Here is a 15,753-nt window from a genome sequence, read left to right on the forward strand (position 1 = left end):
CTTATAAAGAATAAGTTTTCACACCACTTGATATAAAAAGAACACACACACACGCAAAATAAATAAAAGTAAATAAATAAATAAATAAACTACTCCTATCCCTGGAAGTTCATAGCCTAAAACAGTTGATGGATCCAGACAGATGAGGAAAGTATTAGCAGTAATAAAGTAATTATGGTCAGCACAACAGTAATATCCCAGCTCGGACTTACAGTTTTTATAAGCATGATGAATGGTTGCTCAAGGGCAATCGTAGTGAAGTTATATAAGGCAGAGGCAAAGCTATACATATGTTGGACAATCTATCTGAGTTTCTAATGTTCTTAAGAAGCTCATCAGAGATTGTTTCTTTCAAGAGAAATGATTACAGAAGCTGTTTTCTTGCACAAGTGCAGGGAAACATTGTGACAACGTGGGTTATCATGAATTTATGCTTTACATAACATATTACAAATTCTGTGTTGATTTTACCTCTTTATTAGCATGGCTATGTCTGGTTATTTCTAAGCCTGTTCCAATGGCACACACTTCATAATAGTTTATGTCTTTTATACAAACATAAACACACACATTTTCCACCAAAAAACAAATACTTAAGCTTTGATTAGGAACTAGCTAGGTTTAGTTCTAGGTATATTTACAATAGTGTGGCATTTGAAAAATAATAATAATAATAAATAAATAAATAAATAAATAAATAAAAATAAAAAGCATTTTAGCCCTGTGCTACGTAACAAGATAATATTACATTGCAACACAGTACTTCCACAAGTACCTTCGTCTAAAGCAAAAAAAAATAGGTCAGGCTTGACTTGGATGCTGGGGTGAGCTCAGGTGACGCCTGATTACCCTTGATTTCTGCCTGTTCTGCTGCAGAAGGCGCCGTGCACCCTGTCAAACTGCCCTAGCACCGGTGAGCGGGGGCTGTGATGGCGGCACCGGCCCGTGCTCGGTACCACAGCTGAAGTGAAGCAGGCAGCGGCTGCAGTCAGACTGGAAGCAATTCGTGCTATTTAATAATTTCAAGGGAGAAGAGCAGACAACCAGCCCGATCGCGTTGTTATTGACTCCGCCTCGATGCAGCCGCGCAGCCGGCTTTCCGTGACAGGCTCGGGAGGGTGCTCCCCTCACAGCAGCCGCCGCCATGGCGGCTCTCACGGGAGGGCGACTTCTCTCGGGGAAGGCAAACGGGGCTCGGCGGAGGGCTGGAGCCGGGCCGCGCCGCGGCGCTGCGTGCCGGGAGGGAAGGGAGAGGAAGGGAGAAGGAGGCGGCCCGGCCGGGTCACGCCCGCCCCTGGCTCCGGCCCTCCGCCGCCCCTTCCTGTGATGGCGGCCGGCGGCCCCCGGCAGCGCGGCGAGGCGGCGCGGGCCGGCCCCGCGGGGAGCTGAGCGGGGACGTTCCCAGCCCGGAGCCAGCGGCGCTGCCTTGCGCCGGGAGGTGACCGAGGGGCGATGGGGCCGCCGAGCCCCGCCGAGGGGGCAGGGGACGGGGGGCGGCGGCCGGTCCCGCGGCGGGTGGGCGGGTGTGTGGGTGTCCCGGTGAGGGCAGGGGCTCGGGGGGAGTGCCCCGCGGCCTACCCGGTGCGGATCTGGCCCGGTGGGTTTGGGTTTCTGCTGTTAGCGCCAGCGCGCCCTCCACGAGGTGCTTGTGTGGCCCCGGGGCAAGCTGCGTGTTTTTTTCTTCCCTTGGTTTCTTCGCGGTTGCCTCAAACCGGGTCTTCTGCAGATGGTGTAAACGGAAAGGGCATTTGTTTTACAGCAACCGTATACACAGGGAACTTGCTCAGAAGGACTGAAGGTTAAATCCACGACCTCCTGAGCACATACCCACCGCCCCACATACACAGAGAAGCTGTGCTATACCAAAAGGTAGAAAACCTGGAGGAAAAGGCCCCTGGTGGAAAACGCACAGCCTGGAGTAAGCAGGCACACCCCGCTGCAGACAGCGGAGCACATGCTGACCTGACCTCGTGATGAGACTGGAGAGATTTATTTCCACCGAGTGGAAGAGGAAGTGAAAAGAGTTGCAGACCCACTAGTTTCCTCATATTAAGTCATTCATTTTGGTAGTTACTTATGAAGATAAAACCTGTATGTCCTAGCTCCTGTGCAGATATTTGTAATGCAGCAGTCACATCGGTTGGCTTTTGGGGGGTGAATCCAAGGGGGCAGCAAGGGAAATCCTGTCACGTTCCTTCTGTTTTCCTTGTAGATACCACAGAGGTCCCTGCATTCCAGCACTTCCATCGTTTAATTTCCCTGTGAGGTCGGCAGCATGTCTTCTACCGGGAGCACCTCAAAACTTTTCCTGGCCCTCGCTTCGCTGCTGCTGGTGCTGCCAGCAGTTGAAGCCATGGATGCAGGCGATACGATTGCCTTCCTGCTAGGCCTCGCTGTAAGCGTCATTGGATTCTGTGCCTGCCTCGGCTTGTATGCCAGGAAAAGAAATGGACAGCAATGATGTCAAGAAGATGCTCAGATGAAGTGTATTTCCAAATACTGCTTGGGGTTGACATCTGGGAATTAACAGTGTTCCAGTTCTGGATAGCTTTCAAAAACTTGTAGTAGGTAATTCTGCAAACCCCTCTTACTGTGCAATATAACAGATTGAGATTGTACCCAGTAGAAGGGATTTGTAGGATCCCGTCCTCATGACTGTAAGGTGATTTTACATTGCTTGTGATTAAATACTGCCTTAGCAAAGGGTAAAAACTGTTTGAATGGGGAAGGAAAACCATAGAGTGTTTCACAGTAAATGATTACAAATGAAATGTGTGAGGGACCTTCAACAAGGTCCACAATTTTGGTTTCAGGGGTTAATCAGGTGGAAGCAGCTATAGTCTTCCAGTCAGGATGACAGAGCTTTGGAAATACCTCTAACGAGACAACTAGCGAGCAGACTGCTTTGACATGTGTGCATGTGCTCACATTCTTTGTAATGACAGTTAGTACCTAACAGCTCACTTCTGCTGTCACAGGGACAAGATTTGGGAGAGCTAAGAAAACATGGAAAACTCCATTCTATTGTGTTTTTATTTTAGAATGTGCCCCTTCTGTAGTCCGGGTTCTTGTTACCAGAATGGGACCATTAATTTTCTTTAACCTGAATTTTGCATGTAAAGCTACATAAATCAACTGTTATGTTTTGTCGTCACATGTTTATTATTTGCACTCAGCTTCCTTTACGCACACAAGGTTTAAATTTTTTTCTTCCTTTTTTTTTTCCTATAAATGAAGATTTAACTATTTTACTGAGGAATTATGTATAGTGTTTCTGCATTAGAGGGTTGTTAGAAATATATCAAGGCAGTTGTGCACATTTCTTTTGCAATATGGAAAGGACTTGGTTTGTTAAAATCCTGGTTTTAGTCAACAGATCTGTTGTTCTTGAGTGTCATCCTTATAGCAAACATAGTGTTATTAGCTAAACATTTAGGCATCTTATCTGTTGATACATTGGAGTTTCATGGAAGAATAGGACCAAAACCAAAGTAAACAGTCCTGATGCAAAATTCTATTGATACTCAGTCATATTGTGTTATACGGTTGAAAGAATTACTCAATAGCATATCTAGAACCCACTTCTTTCTTTTAGTACCAAAGGGGAAATGGCACAGCCAAGAATCTCTACCACAAAACCCTCTGGCTTATTAGGTTGTTCTAGCTGCCAGCTTGATGCAAGGAATACAGTCCATAAGAGCAAATAAATAGCAGCGGAATAAGCAGCGTAGGAAGGTGAACTCTCCACAGTTCACATAATTTCCTTCTGATCTCGTGCTGTGGGCATTGCCACTCTTGCTAGAAATCTTGGCTTTTATCTTTTGGAGCTGAGGAAAAAGGTTAAATGTGATGCAAAGTTATATATTTTGATACTGTTCCTCCCTTTTCTGTGTAAACGTCTGTGTTCAGTGGAGTACAAAGCAATGGTTAGAAGAATTGTCAAGTAGGTCTTACATAAGTAATTGGATGGGCAAACCATGTTCTACAAATTCTAAGATTTGTATATTCTGTATGCCATTTGGGGCTGTTTTGACTTCCCTCTCTAGCTTCTGAGGAGACAGAAGCCTTGTTCATTTCAGTCTTGCAATTTGCGTCTCTCTCTGTCTCATGGTTGATAGCGGGAGGAAGGTAAAATTAAAGCTTACAAAATTTTGTGGGGTTGAAACTGTAGGACTCAACCAACAATGGCTGAGTCCTACAAACAACCAACAAAACCAACCAAAAATCAGCAAACCGCAACAATGGTGGTTTCTGCTCTCAAACTGCAGGAAAAATAATGGTCACAAAGTTGCTGTGATGAAATGTAAGCCTTGCCATGTAGCTCTTCTCTAACCTCTTTTGTAACTTCCAAACATCACAATGGGATGTGGTGCACCATTCTCATACACATGAATGAAATTTACAGCTCTGCAGGGAGCTTTGGTGTCACCTTCAAAGGCTGCCCTGGAGCAGTAGATGATCCAGTATGTGATTTTTCAACTGGGTGGATGCAAGCACACATCATGTGTGATCTTCTGTGTTCCAGCTTGGCTAAACCATTAATACCCTTTCAAAACAAAAGATTAAAAAAAAAAAAAAAAAAAAAACACCTGACAAACTCAATTCGCTTTGTATTTCCCAAAATTTGAGTAGTCTGCCAATTTTTCAATAGAATATTAAATAATGCTCTTTCAATAGAATACATTTTATCACAAGCAGCGTTTCTCAGACTCCTTTATCTTCACATTGGAAAAGATCCCTGGAAATGGTTTCACAGGATTGTGCAACAATTTCACTCCAGGAGAATGAAATTTTAGCAGAATAATTAGTGTCAGGCTGTAGGGATATGAGGAAGTGTGGTATTTGCCTGAAGCTTTAAGTTCTCCATTGAAAGGTGTTTGCACAGCACAATGGCGTTTCCTAGGCTCTGACAGAGCGTTATTGTTGGCGACTTGCATTTGTCAATGACTTGAGTGTAAAATTGGATATCCCTCTTTTTCTTCTGTTTTAATAAACTTTCACATATGATTTGTTACCAGTTTGATGAGTAGTTGTTATGAAAAGGAAAATAGGGATGACAGAAATGACTGAAACTGCTGCAATTCCTTATACTCAATATTTCCTTACATACTTCTGCTTACGTTAGGTGACTTTACAAATTTAGGTGTTGTGTAGACATCTTTTCTTTTTTGTACAAATTGTATACTTCTCTCTGTCCTGTTACTGTTATATGTAAAAATTATCTCATTTCAATATTAGTTACTTGAGAGCACTTTTAAGAGGCTGGCCCTCTTACTTTGAATCTGACAGCTTGCAATTTTGAAGAAGCCTGTTTTCTCTGGTACCAGGGAAACTTGAAGTATTTATTTTTCCTTTAGACTGCAAATTTTCAACATTACTATTATGTAGTTGCCTTTGTACCAGAAAAGCCATTTATGGCAGTTTTCTAGCTGGAGACCCAAAGCACATAAAGGACCGTTTTCTCCTTTTTTTTTTTTTTTTCCTAAAGAAAAATTGTTCTAATGCTTTATAGTTATTTGAATTATACATTTTTTAGACTTCAAAAGAGGTTGTTTTATCCCAGCATTTTATGAAAACAGGGTTCTACTTCTTTGGGGACTTCAGCTCGGTGCACAAAGCAGTTTGTGCACTAAGCGAATACCATTAGTGGCTGTCTTCAGAGCAGAAAGCAAAACCAGCCTGACAACGCCCACCTCTTAACAAACACAACCTACCCTCTCATTAGCGCAGGAAAGTTGTAAGTCGGGAACATAGCTTTTGACTCCTGTGATTACCATCTGCCTTAACAACAGCATAGCTCAAACACAGCCATCCCACAATCATTTTACAGCCAACCTACAGTCCCTTTGTGAATGGACAGACGTCGCTCATTGGTGCCTTCAAGTGCTGCACAGCAGCTGGGCATTGCCATCTTGCTGCATGCAGCAGTACCTGAGAAAGGAATGCAAACACTGCTTCCAGTTCCTAACACCCTTCCTTTTCTGGGTGTGTTAAAACCGATAAAACTGCTGTGAACTCCTCCCACTCAGACAAATTGTGCTGCTGCTGTAACACTACAGTGAGACTCAGCAATGCTGTGGCATCTTCCAAGAGCCCTTATTATGCTTATAGATATCAACGTTTGCATACCCATTTTAGCCAATGAGCAGGAAAAGTGGAAGCCACGGTCAGTGACTTGACTGTGGTGTCACAGGAAGCATGTGGCACCTCCAGGATGCTCCTTGGGGTTTCTGGAGCATATTGGGCATGTCGTTTGCAATCAAGGTGCCCCTGCCATAGGAGCTACCCCTGGACTAGCTCAGAGACTGTGTACTGACTAGATGCAGTCTGAAGCCCTGGTTCCTCTTTGCAAAAAGATGTTTACATATGCTTTGTGAGAATGGAGTAGGGAGTTGAGTTCACCATTTCTAATAAGATAAAACATGCCTAAATGGAAGAACTGTAATAGGTCTGTTACCATGGCAAAGGCTGTAATTATTACACTACAAAAGTAACCCTTCTGTTCATTTTCTTACACGATGAAAGGTTTGACAGATCTAAGCTGATGTAGTGACAAGAGATTCTTGGGACTGGTGGAAAGGAGGGCTTGGATCTGACTGTCCTCCCAGTTCCCACTTGAACACATTGTTAGGAAGGGATCTGAAGTGAACGTAAATGAGAGTTGTTCACCAGCCTAGAAATACAAGAGCACTATTCAGAATCAAATGCAGCAAGCCATATCGAGTGACTTCTGAGGCAACTAAAGGTGGACAGCACGCAAAACATTCTTAAAAGAATGCAACCAGATCTAAAACTATGAAGATCTTATATGAGTAGGCAATTATCACCTAAATATTATATTTCCAATATTCTAAAAGAAAGCTTTCCAGAAAACAAGCTGGAACATTCAAACCAAGCTATAGTATGGAAACTGCCATAGAAAAATAAAACCAAAAAAAAAAAAAAAAAGGCAGTAAAATTTATATATATTATTTATATATATTCAAAACATTTCCAGATGTTGTGCTGGTCTCCTCAGCTCCTACTTGTTTGCAAATATGTGGGAGGCCCTACCAAATTAAGGTGCAGGCACAACAGGCAGCTAGCATAGCCTTTGGACTCTGGATCATTCATCTAATCGGATCAGAACTGAGATTTTCATGAGAAAAGCAAAATGAAACAGCCTTAGCCCTTTCAGCTAAGCAGAGAGAACAAGCTCTTGATGGAAGTGAAGACCTGAAAGGGAGGTGACCTTTAGCAGACCTAGCAGCTGCAGCCAGCAGAGGCAGGGAAGGAAGCATCCTGTCCAAAGACAGCGGTCATAGAAAACTAGGCCTTGCTGCTGGGCTGGGTTAAAGTTTATCTTTAGTTTAACCCACCATATTAGCTGTGTTCCTCCTCACTCATCCTTGTCTTGGAAATTTTAACTGGAATCAACGTTTCCGGCAACTTTCCCAGCTGCCATTCATTCAAGGCACTAAAATGCTCGTGCACATCTTCATACTGTTACTTTGCAAACATAAGAGCTTAAAAATTACCTTTTTATCTGAGTGGGGTCAAAATCCTGTCTAAAATTTATTAGAGCAGGGTCTGTCTTTTTCTGTTGTTCTGTTGTTTGTGCAGCTCTTTACACGCATTGCTATAATACAAAGAATAAATGATACAAAACCTTTTCCCTTCCCTACCCTCTGACAGAACAGCAGCAGTCCTTAAACATGACCAGTTTTAATCCTGGCACAATTAAAGTGAAGAAAACTGTCATTTTTATCAAAATATGTTCACTCTCTATTTTATGAATTACCTGTGAAACCAGAATGTCTTTAGTTAATTCTAGAACTGTTCAAGGACATTTTCTGCCAACCTTTTTCAGAACTCAGCTGGCTACAGAAATTATGCAGTAAATACCTGCACTTATTCCTTAGGCTTTAACCTAACATGATCTAGCTGTGATTGTTCGTAAGTCATGTGGTAGCAGTTTTAAAATGTATTTTAATCTATTCATATGATCTGGAGTATTAGCAGAAGCCATCTTGACTCATTTTTCCTTGAAACGTGTTATTTATTTCAGTGTCTTCATGAATAGCAAGGGACAATTATGCCTTGTTAAAGTTTCAGCTTTGAAGCAAGGTCAATTGTGGTCAACTTTCAGAAGTCTACCTGAGATTTGGAGTTTATTATCTATAGTATTTATAGATTATAGTCTGTATCTATCAAAAAATGAAGGTCCTTTTTTCATAAAAAGTAGTACTTCTATGGGCCTTACACAAGTCACTTTTCATCTCTTCATAAAAATTAAAGATGGTGATCATATATCCAGAGCAGTTGCCTATAAGAAACCAGGACTCAGCAATAAATGTCACAGCCATGTTTTTCATTCTATTGTATTTGCAGAAAAGAAACGTAAATCCCAGAAACAATTGTACATTAAAAGTAGGCAGAAAGTGCTTTCCCAAGAACAAGTCAGTGTTATCTAGTAATAATTATGGCCCTGGTGAAAAACTCGGTGAAGTCAGCTCAAAAAATTTTATTGTCTTGAAATTAAATCAAGCTCTCTTAGAGGGGTGATCAAACTGTGTCTTTTGAACGCCATGTAACTTTGTCATGGCCATCTCTCATGCCTGGGTTATGGCAACAGGCTGTCCTGATGCAAGGGGTGCTGGATAACCTCAAATCCTGCCTGCGATGTGACACAGCTGGGTCTCCCTGGGTTCCCAATGAACACTCAGGCCATTGCTACCTTCTCTGAGGAGTCCTCTCTGGCTACGACAAAAGCCAGAGAGTGGTCAGGTATTTGATTAGACACTCTCAGTTATAGCTGTGTGGCTTAAGACAGTTTTAAACCTTCTCCCATGCTAGATTTCAGATTTTAAAACTCAGTATTTAATGTTACCCTTTATTTTTAAAAACCACATACATAATATTTTAAAATGTAATCTGTATGTGGGCTGGGGTCTGTGCTTGGATCTCAGAGAGGCAGGAAAGCAGAGGTCACTGTCAGAACTCGAGGGCTGCTGAAAGGATATCTCTAAATTGCCCATCCTCAAAAGGGGAAAAAAAATCATCTCTGGGAAGAGACCAAGCCAGGAAACGGCAGAGGTGACCTCCAGAGCTCCTTTCCAACCTAATTTACCGGATGATTCTATGAAATCTTAGTTGTAAATGGGACGCGTAAACAGCAACTCAATTCACTCATATCTTTATGGCAAACAAGGATATATTTGTGGTGAACAAATCTAATCACAGTGTGAGCCCATAGGGAATCTGACCGCAAAAGCTGTGAGGCTGTTCAGTCATCATGTAAGACCACAGGGAAACCAGATGTACCAGGATTCTCCCACTGCGTCTAGTGAAATTCAATCCCTGAGGCATTAAAAGGTTATGGAAAAAAGGGAGCAAATATAGCATATGTACAGTAATCCTCTTTTTGGAGTCGAATTTTCAGAGATGGGCTTATGGGGCTAGCACTGTACTCCAAAAGGAATTCAGCACTTCAGCTCAAAGCCTCAAACGCAAGTTACCTCAACTCCTGGCAAATTCAATGTTTTGAAAATATTAAGAACTGACAGCCTGAATAAAACACTGTGCTGCATGTGATGTTCACGTTGTGCATCAGTGGGACCTTCGGATAAGGTCAAAAGCAAAATGCAGGTCTGGATGCAGTAGCCACGTCGATAGGTTGGAGGGCTCCCTGTCGTTTGACCAGTAGTGCCCCTTGCTCATGGGGGAACTACAGCCACGTTAGGCTCCATCCCCACCTCATTTCTTAGCAAGATATTAGCTGAATTATTTATTCAAATAACTGAATGCCTTTTTTTTGTTGTTAAAAAACAGCCTGAAGTTGCTGAAATCAGTACAGTCATCCTGATTTAAATTCATTTTGAACAGAAATCACAAGAGGCTTCATTCTGACCTTGCACCAGCCCTTACACTTCTGTGTAATGCAGTAGAATTATTCTTGATTTCCATTTATGTGAAAATCTAAATTGGTTCTTAAAATAGATGCTGTCTTTTTTTTTCTCTCAGTCCGCTACCAGTAAATTATTTGACCTACATCTTAATACGTATTGGAAAAAAAAATGTTCTCCCCACTCCTATTTTACAAATACATTTCAGAACTCATATATTCAACTTACACTCTATTGGTTTCCGCCCCACAAGATTTACCACCCAAGAAAAAGGGAAATCCAGAGGAAAGCCCACTCTCAAGGACGCCAGATGAATATAAAGTGTCTATTCACACACTTTTAACGCATATGTGCTGCTTATGTCAGATGTACACCAGCTTACATTTCTGCCTTGTTTTTTTCTATCACTTCAGTAATAAGAAAAATCAGTTTTGAGTCTATGTCAAACTACTTTAAGAGCTCCCTTCACCTTGTCTGCATGATGTTCTCTGTATTGAATGAGAAGCACTTTGTAAATTTTCCAGAAGTAGCAATGAAATCCCAGAAAAAAAAAAAAAAGTTATGTGCTCTCAATTTCACAAGTTAGAAATACAAAGCACTCATAATCTGAACTTTCATGAGTTTTGCCATAATTTCTTGGCTTAGCTCACAATAGTCTAATAGGAATTAACTATGAAAATCCCCTCTATTTTGAAAGGAATACTGACCTTCCAATACCGAATGTACAGCACATGGTCACTTTATGCACCCTACCAAAATAAATTTAGTGTATTCAAACCAAAGTCCCAGTAAGCTGAAATGGACCGTACATACTCGTTGTCAGATTGCTGCCTTCATACATCATAATGGCAAATGTCTTAACGCAGGACAATGACAATTACTGGATTTATGGCAAAACACAGGCTTTGAAAGGCAAATCTCACAGGAACAAGGTGAAAAGGCACTGACAGACTCACCTTATATACACCCTCTTTCATGTAGTAGCAGCTGAGCTGTTTGTTCAGTAAGGATTTCACATCCTCTTACAGGATTGGGCTTTCGTTGTTTTTTTTTTTTCTTTTTTTTTTTTTTTTTTTTTTTTCTATTTGGTGTGGAAAAAACAATTTCCTTTTGTCCTGTATTTGCAACAGCTACATTCTTTTTTGTCAAGAAATAAATGCTCAGGGAGTAAACTTCATGAGTGAAAGATTGTTTTTTCCCTTGTTGCACCACTTGATCCCTACCACCTGCTTACAGTAACTATTTCTGGTCTCATTACCAAGACTGAGAAATGTGCAGCTTATATGGAACTGGGACATTTGCAAAGAGTTGTATAAGTACATATGCTTCTCTAAACTTGCCACAGAAATAATAAAACCCCACAAACTACACTGGTTCCAACAGTTCCTTCTAGGATTTACTCACTAAACAGACCAGAATAAATCTTTCACGATCCTCTGGTACAGGCACTTCAGAAATCCTTTCTGAAAACTGCTATGTAATGCAGTTTTATTCACATTACAGCATACCCAAGCCTTAAGCCATAATGCTGATTCAAATTCTACTAAACTTGCATTCCTTCTTCATTTTAGCACTTGGAAACCCAATGTTAAAAACTCAACATATTCTTAGTACTAGTAGTTATCCATCCTCTTTCTTATATCACCCAATGGACATGGTGCTTAGGGACATGGTTCACTGGCAGTGCTAAATTAAAGGTTGGACTTGATGATCTTGGGTTTTTTTCCAACCTAAGGGAATCTATGCTTCTATGAATTTATTTTAACATATAAGTTTTTTTTTTTTTAATATTAAAAGAAGTATTTAGCATTATTTTCTGTTTTGAAATGTGTCTTAATCTATTCATTAGGAGCCATATTTGAATCCGTATCCCCAGTTTAGCAGATTTTTTCAGTAAAGGCTTAAGGGTTGAACACCTACCTCACCTTAAAAATAGTTTTGGTATATGTAGGTTCATAATTGCACTCCAAGACTGCAAAGCAGAAGTCTGAAAGTTTCATAATTAAGACTATAACTTTAGCTGTCTCCTACTTCTCGCTGTATCTACTGAAGGCTTCCCCAGCTCCGTTACCTAACTAGGCTCACCACAACAAATAGTACAGTTAAATCTAATCTTGCAATTCCACTGATTCTATGTTCTCAATTGCCTCTGCCTGCTTGTGACAGCAGGGAAAAAAATAAAAAAATAAAAACCACCTTCTTACATTCCTGCAACAAGCTTTTTCTTCTGATGTCTATCTTACTCCAGAATGGCCCTTCCCTTTTTAACCTCTCCTTCTGTTTCAGCATCACCAGGTTTTCCTGTGTTGTGGTCTGTGTTTTAGCAACTAACCCACTTTGGCAAATAAATCATTCTGAGCAATTGCCAGCTCTTTTTGTCTGAGGGTCCTCCATTCAATTTCAGGTTGTCAGCATTTCATTATTTTCCATGGTTGGCCTCATGGCAATGTCCTTTTAAAATTCAATACACTGAAAAGCTTAGGAAAAAAAAAAAAGAGAGAGAGAGAGAAGAGAGAGAGAGAAAAATGTTCCCTTTTCAGTAGAGAGCATGCAGGTTGAAACAGATATATCTTGAGGACCCATGATATCAAAGAGAATTCATAAGTTTTACATAAATTCCTCAAATTGCCACAGTTTTGTTACGCATGCATATTTATGAGGAGATATTATACATAATAGAGATATACAGTATATCAACTAAATGTTCTGTTAGCTTTTGAAGCATAACATTAATACCAAACTTGCAATGCAGTACAGAATTACCCAACAGGTACGTTTTCCTTGGCTGCCTGTCCTGTACTGTGAGAAACTGGTAAGTTCACTCATCAAAGGAGTGCTTTTATGTCCAGGCACATATCCCAGATTAAGGAGAACAGATCACTAGTACTTAGGTCTCATATTTCCACATTTTATGTTAATAATGGAGAGCGAATAAGTTCACTGAAGTTTAACAAAATTATGTAGTGTGGAAGTGCAAGAGCTTCAGACATGATTTAGATATCTAAACCATGACTTGAAAAGAATTTAGGACATAAATCCTCCAAAAAGTGACCCAGGAATCCTTCACTGCAGCAACAGCAAGACTTAGTGCTCACTTTTCACTTTGGCATTTATGCTTTGGACCTGCGTGTGCAAGCTTTCCATCCATGTGCAGGACTGCCCACAAGTACGCAGCTCAGAACCACTGTGATCCAGATGTGAGACGGAGCATAACCCAAGTGCCTCCCTCCCCCCAAAAAAAGACTCTAGAAGAGTCTGATCTGACTGGTGTGGTCAGGTAAGGTATATCAGCAGCAGTGCTGAGCCCAGCGAATGCACAAATACTGCAGAAAGCCCTCCTTCTGCATTACTGCTTGGCAGTTGCAACACGTGAAAAAAGATCTGGAATTCCTGTTTATCCTGGCTCCTCAATGCAAGAGCAATGGCACCAGAAAACAAAAAATTAAAAGAGAAACTGACTCCCATGTGCACTGCATAGGACACCTGCCTCTTATGGTAAGATCTGGGTCTTGGTTGCTGCTCCATGGCCTGACCTTATGCAGCCAGAGAGGAAACAAACCAAAACCAGCACTAAAGAATGTGGGTAGCAGGGATCAGAACCCATGAGTTTCTCTTGCCAGCTGAGTGTCTGATTTAGTGCACTGCAATATCCTGTTCCTGCTCTATTTTCTACTCTTTTCTTTAGATACTGTTAGGCATTCAAACATTGCCTAATTATATGCAAATACTAGTCCAATTAAGCACCAGATATTGCCATTTGCTAACATTAGGCTAGATTAGTTTTGTAGGTGACAATTCAATAAAGCATTCATTCTTTCATACCTCCACGAAACAGGCAATTCAATAATAATTTTGTATTTACAATTGCATCATAGAGCTGCAATCATGCACTTCCTCCTACTGTGCCATCGCCATGCTGCTCTCATAGTACCTGAACAATTCCAACTGTCACGTTCTTACAGATGGCTTACCTTTATCCAGAGACTGTTTTCTGCATCCTCATCAGTACCGTAACATCTCCAGTCTTCCCCCCTCACAGTACCTAAAGGGGGCCTACAAGAAAGATGGGGAGCGACTCTTTGTCAGGGGAATGATGATCATTATCCTAGTGACGGGACAAGAAAGAATGGCTTTAAGCTATCAGAGGGTAGATTTAGATTAGATATTAGGAAGAATTTTTTCTGCTCTGAGGGTAGTGGAACAGGTTGCCCAGAGAAGCTGTGGATGCCCCATCCCTGGCAGTACTCAAGGCCAGGCTGGTTGGGGCTTTGGGCAACCTGGTCTGGTGGGAGGTGTCCCTGCCCATGGCAGGGGACTGGAACTACATGATCTTTAAGGTCCCTTCCAACCCAAACCAGTCTGTGATTCTATAACTTAAAATTGCTTCACCTTTTTCCACATATAAATCAGAGCATTTCAAGCTTAATAACTTACAAATTGACAAAATGAAATCATGGCACTAGGTTTTAGATGTCAAATTAGTTGCATCAAACTGGTAACATGGTACTATCTAGGAGCGTTTCCACTTTCTAGACCATAAGACCTAAATATAATGAGTAAAACATATATTCATGCTAGCTGCTCACAAAGTCAGCATTCATTCTCCATCCCTGATGCTAGAGACTTGAATTTCCATTGTCTAACTCTGATGCATTCAAAGCAATTATCATTCAGGATAACACTTTTTTAAAACCACTTTGTATTTTCTTTGCAAAGCTTTAAATTGATTCAGAGCCCATATACTGTATGTCTGTATTACCTTCAATTGAAACAATAAATTAGTAGGAAGTTTAATGCCTAGCTGTGAACCAATTGTATCAGCAAAAATACATATTTCTAACACCAACACTGTGAATTTTTGTCCCTGAGAAGGGCCTAAAAGTTCTCTGAAAGCTGTCAGTGACAGTTATCCTATTTTATCCTATTATTTTTAAATCCCCTTCTCAGTATATTGCTAGAAATAGAAAATGTTATTGCCAAATAGTCTCTTTAATCCTACAACATATTGTCCATTCATGGTTCACCTCTAACCTAGCCTTAAAGATGGCAGAAAATGGGAGAAGTGATATAACTCAGCTCTGCAAAAAGTGACTGAGGTATACCGCTGCGCACCAACAGTGGTCATGCAAATATTTATATGAGCACCACAAGAAATGGAGCAGTAACTGTGCAACAGAAGCAAAGAGGAGTTCAGCAGTGTGCCTGTTGGATGGTTTCATACTAAATTACCAAACGGGATATCTTCAGTCTGTCACAGAACCAGCAAAGCCCTTGGTTCTAATAATGCTGTGCTCACTACTTGCCATTCCTCCCCTGTGCATCTGCACAGATGAGTGGAGCCAAGCCTGGTCATGAAGTGTTTAGATGAGGATGGATTGAGACTCCAGGCCATGGTTGTTTTTGGCCAGTGGATAGATGGCTGTATCCTGAAGTGTCAGGCATCAGCCACAGTCCCTAGGGTGTCCTGAGATCACAAGTGGAAGTCCATGAGAAAGAAGAGCAAGGGAAAAAGGTAAACTCTAGGACAAGCTGCCAACACCTACGTTCACAGAATTTAGAGACCTCTCTTGCCTGTGAGACCTCTCTGCTCATGTATCTAACTTCACTAAAAAGAGCCTTCAGGTTCAGTGAAGGGGAGGAAATGTGCATAAATTTACTTAGTCATTACCTAGCTTCATGATAGGAAGTATATGAAAAATAATGAACCATAATCACTTCTTTCATCAGGTCCCAACCACTTCCTAATATTCTCCAGTGAGCCAAGTGCACAAAAAATAGATGGGAGCAATACCTGGCACAGTACCAGCCCAGGAGCCACCCCAGAAAGCTGAAGAAGCACTGCACACATACCCATACAGGCTGGAAAACT

The 15,753-nt window shown here is 41.2% G+C and overlaps 1 protein-coding gene across 2 annotated transcripts; it reads left to right on the plus strand.

The window, feature by feature from the left end:
- Positions 1-998: 998 nt before the first annotated feature.
- SMIM30 (small integral membrane protein 30) lies at positions 999-3,469 on the plus strand. Of its 2 annotated transcripts, none has more exons than XM_035337168.1 (2): positions 999-1,108; positions 2,213-3,469. In XM_035337168.1, the coding sequence occupies exon 2, from the start codon at positions 2,276-2,278 to the stop codon at positions 2,459-2,461; it is 186 nt and encodes a 61-aa protein (XP_035193059.1). In that variant the 5' UTR covers positions 999-1,108; positions 2,213-2,275; the 3' UTR covers positions 2,462-3,469. The 2 variants fall into 2 exon arrangements, with proteins under 2 accessions (XP_035193059.1, XP_035193049.1); XM_035337158.1 differs by lacking the exon at positions 999-1,108 and adding an exon at positions 1,196-1,438.
- Positions 3,470-15,753: the final 12,284 nt, after the last annotated feature.

Source organism: Oxyura jamaicensis, chromosome 1 (assembly GCF_011077185.1).
Source record: "Oxyura jamaicensis isolate SHBP4307 breed ruddy duck chromosome 1, BPBGC_Ojam_1.0, whole genome shotgun sequence".
Classification (NCBI taxonomy): Eukaryota; Metazoa; Chordata; class Aves; order Anseriformes; family Anatidae; genus Oxyura; species Oxyura jamaicensis.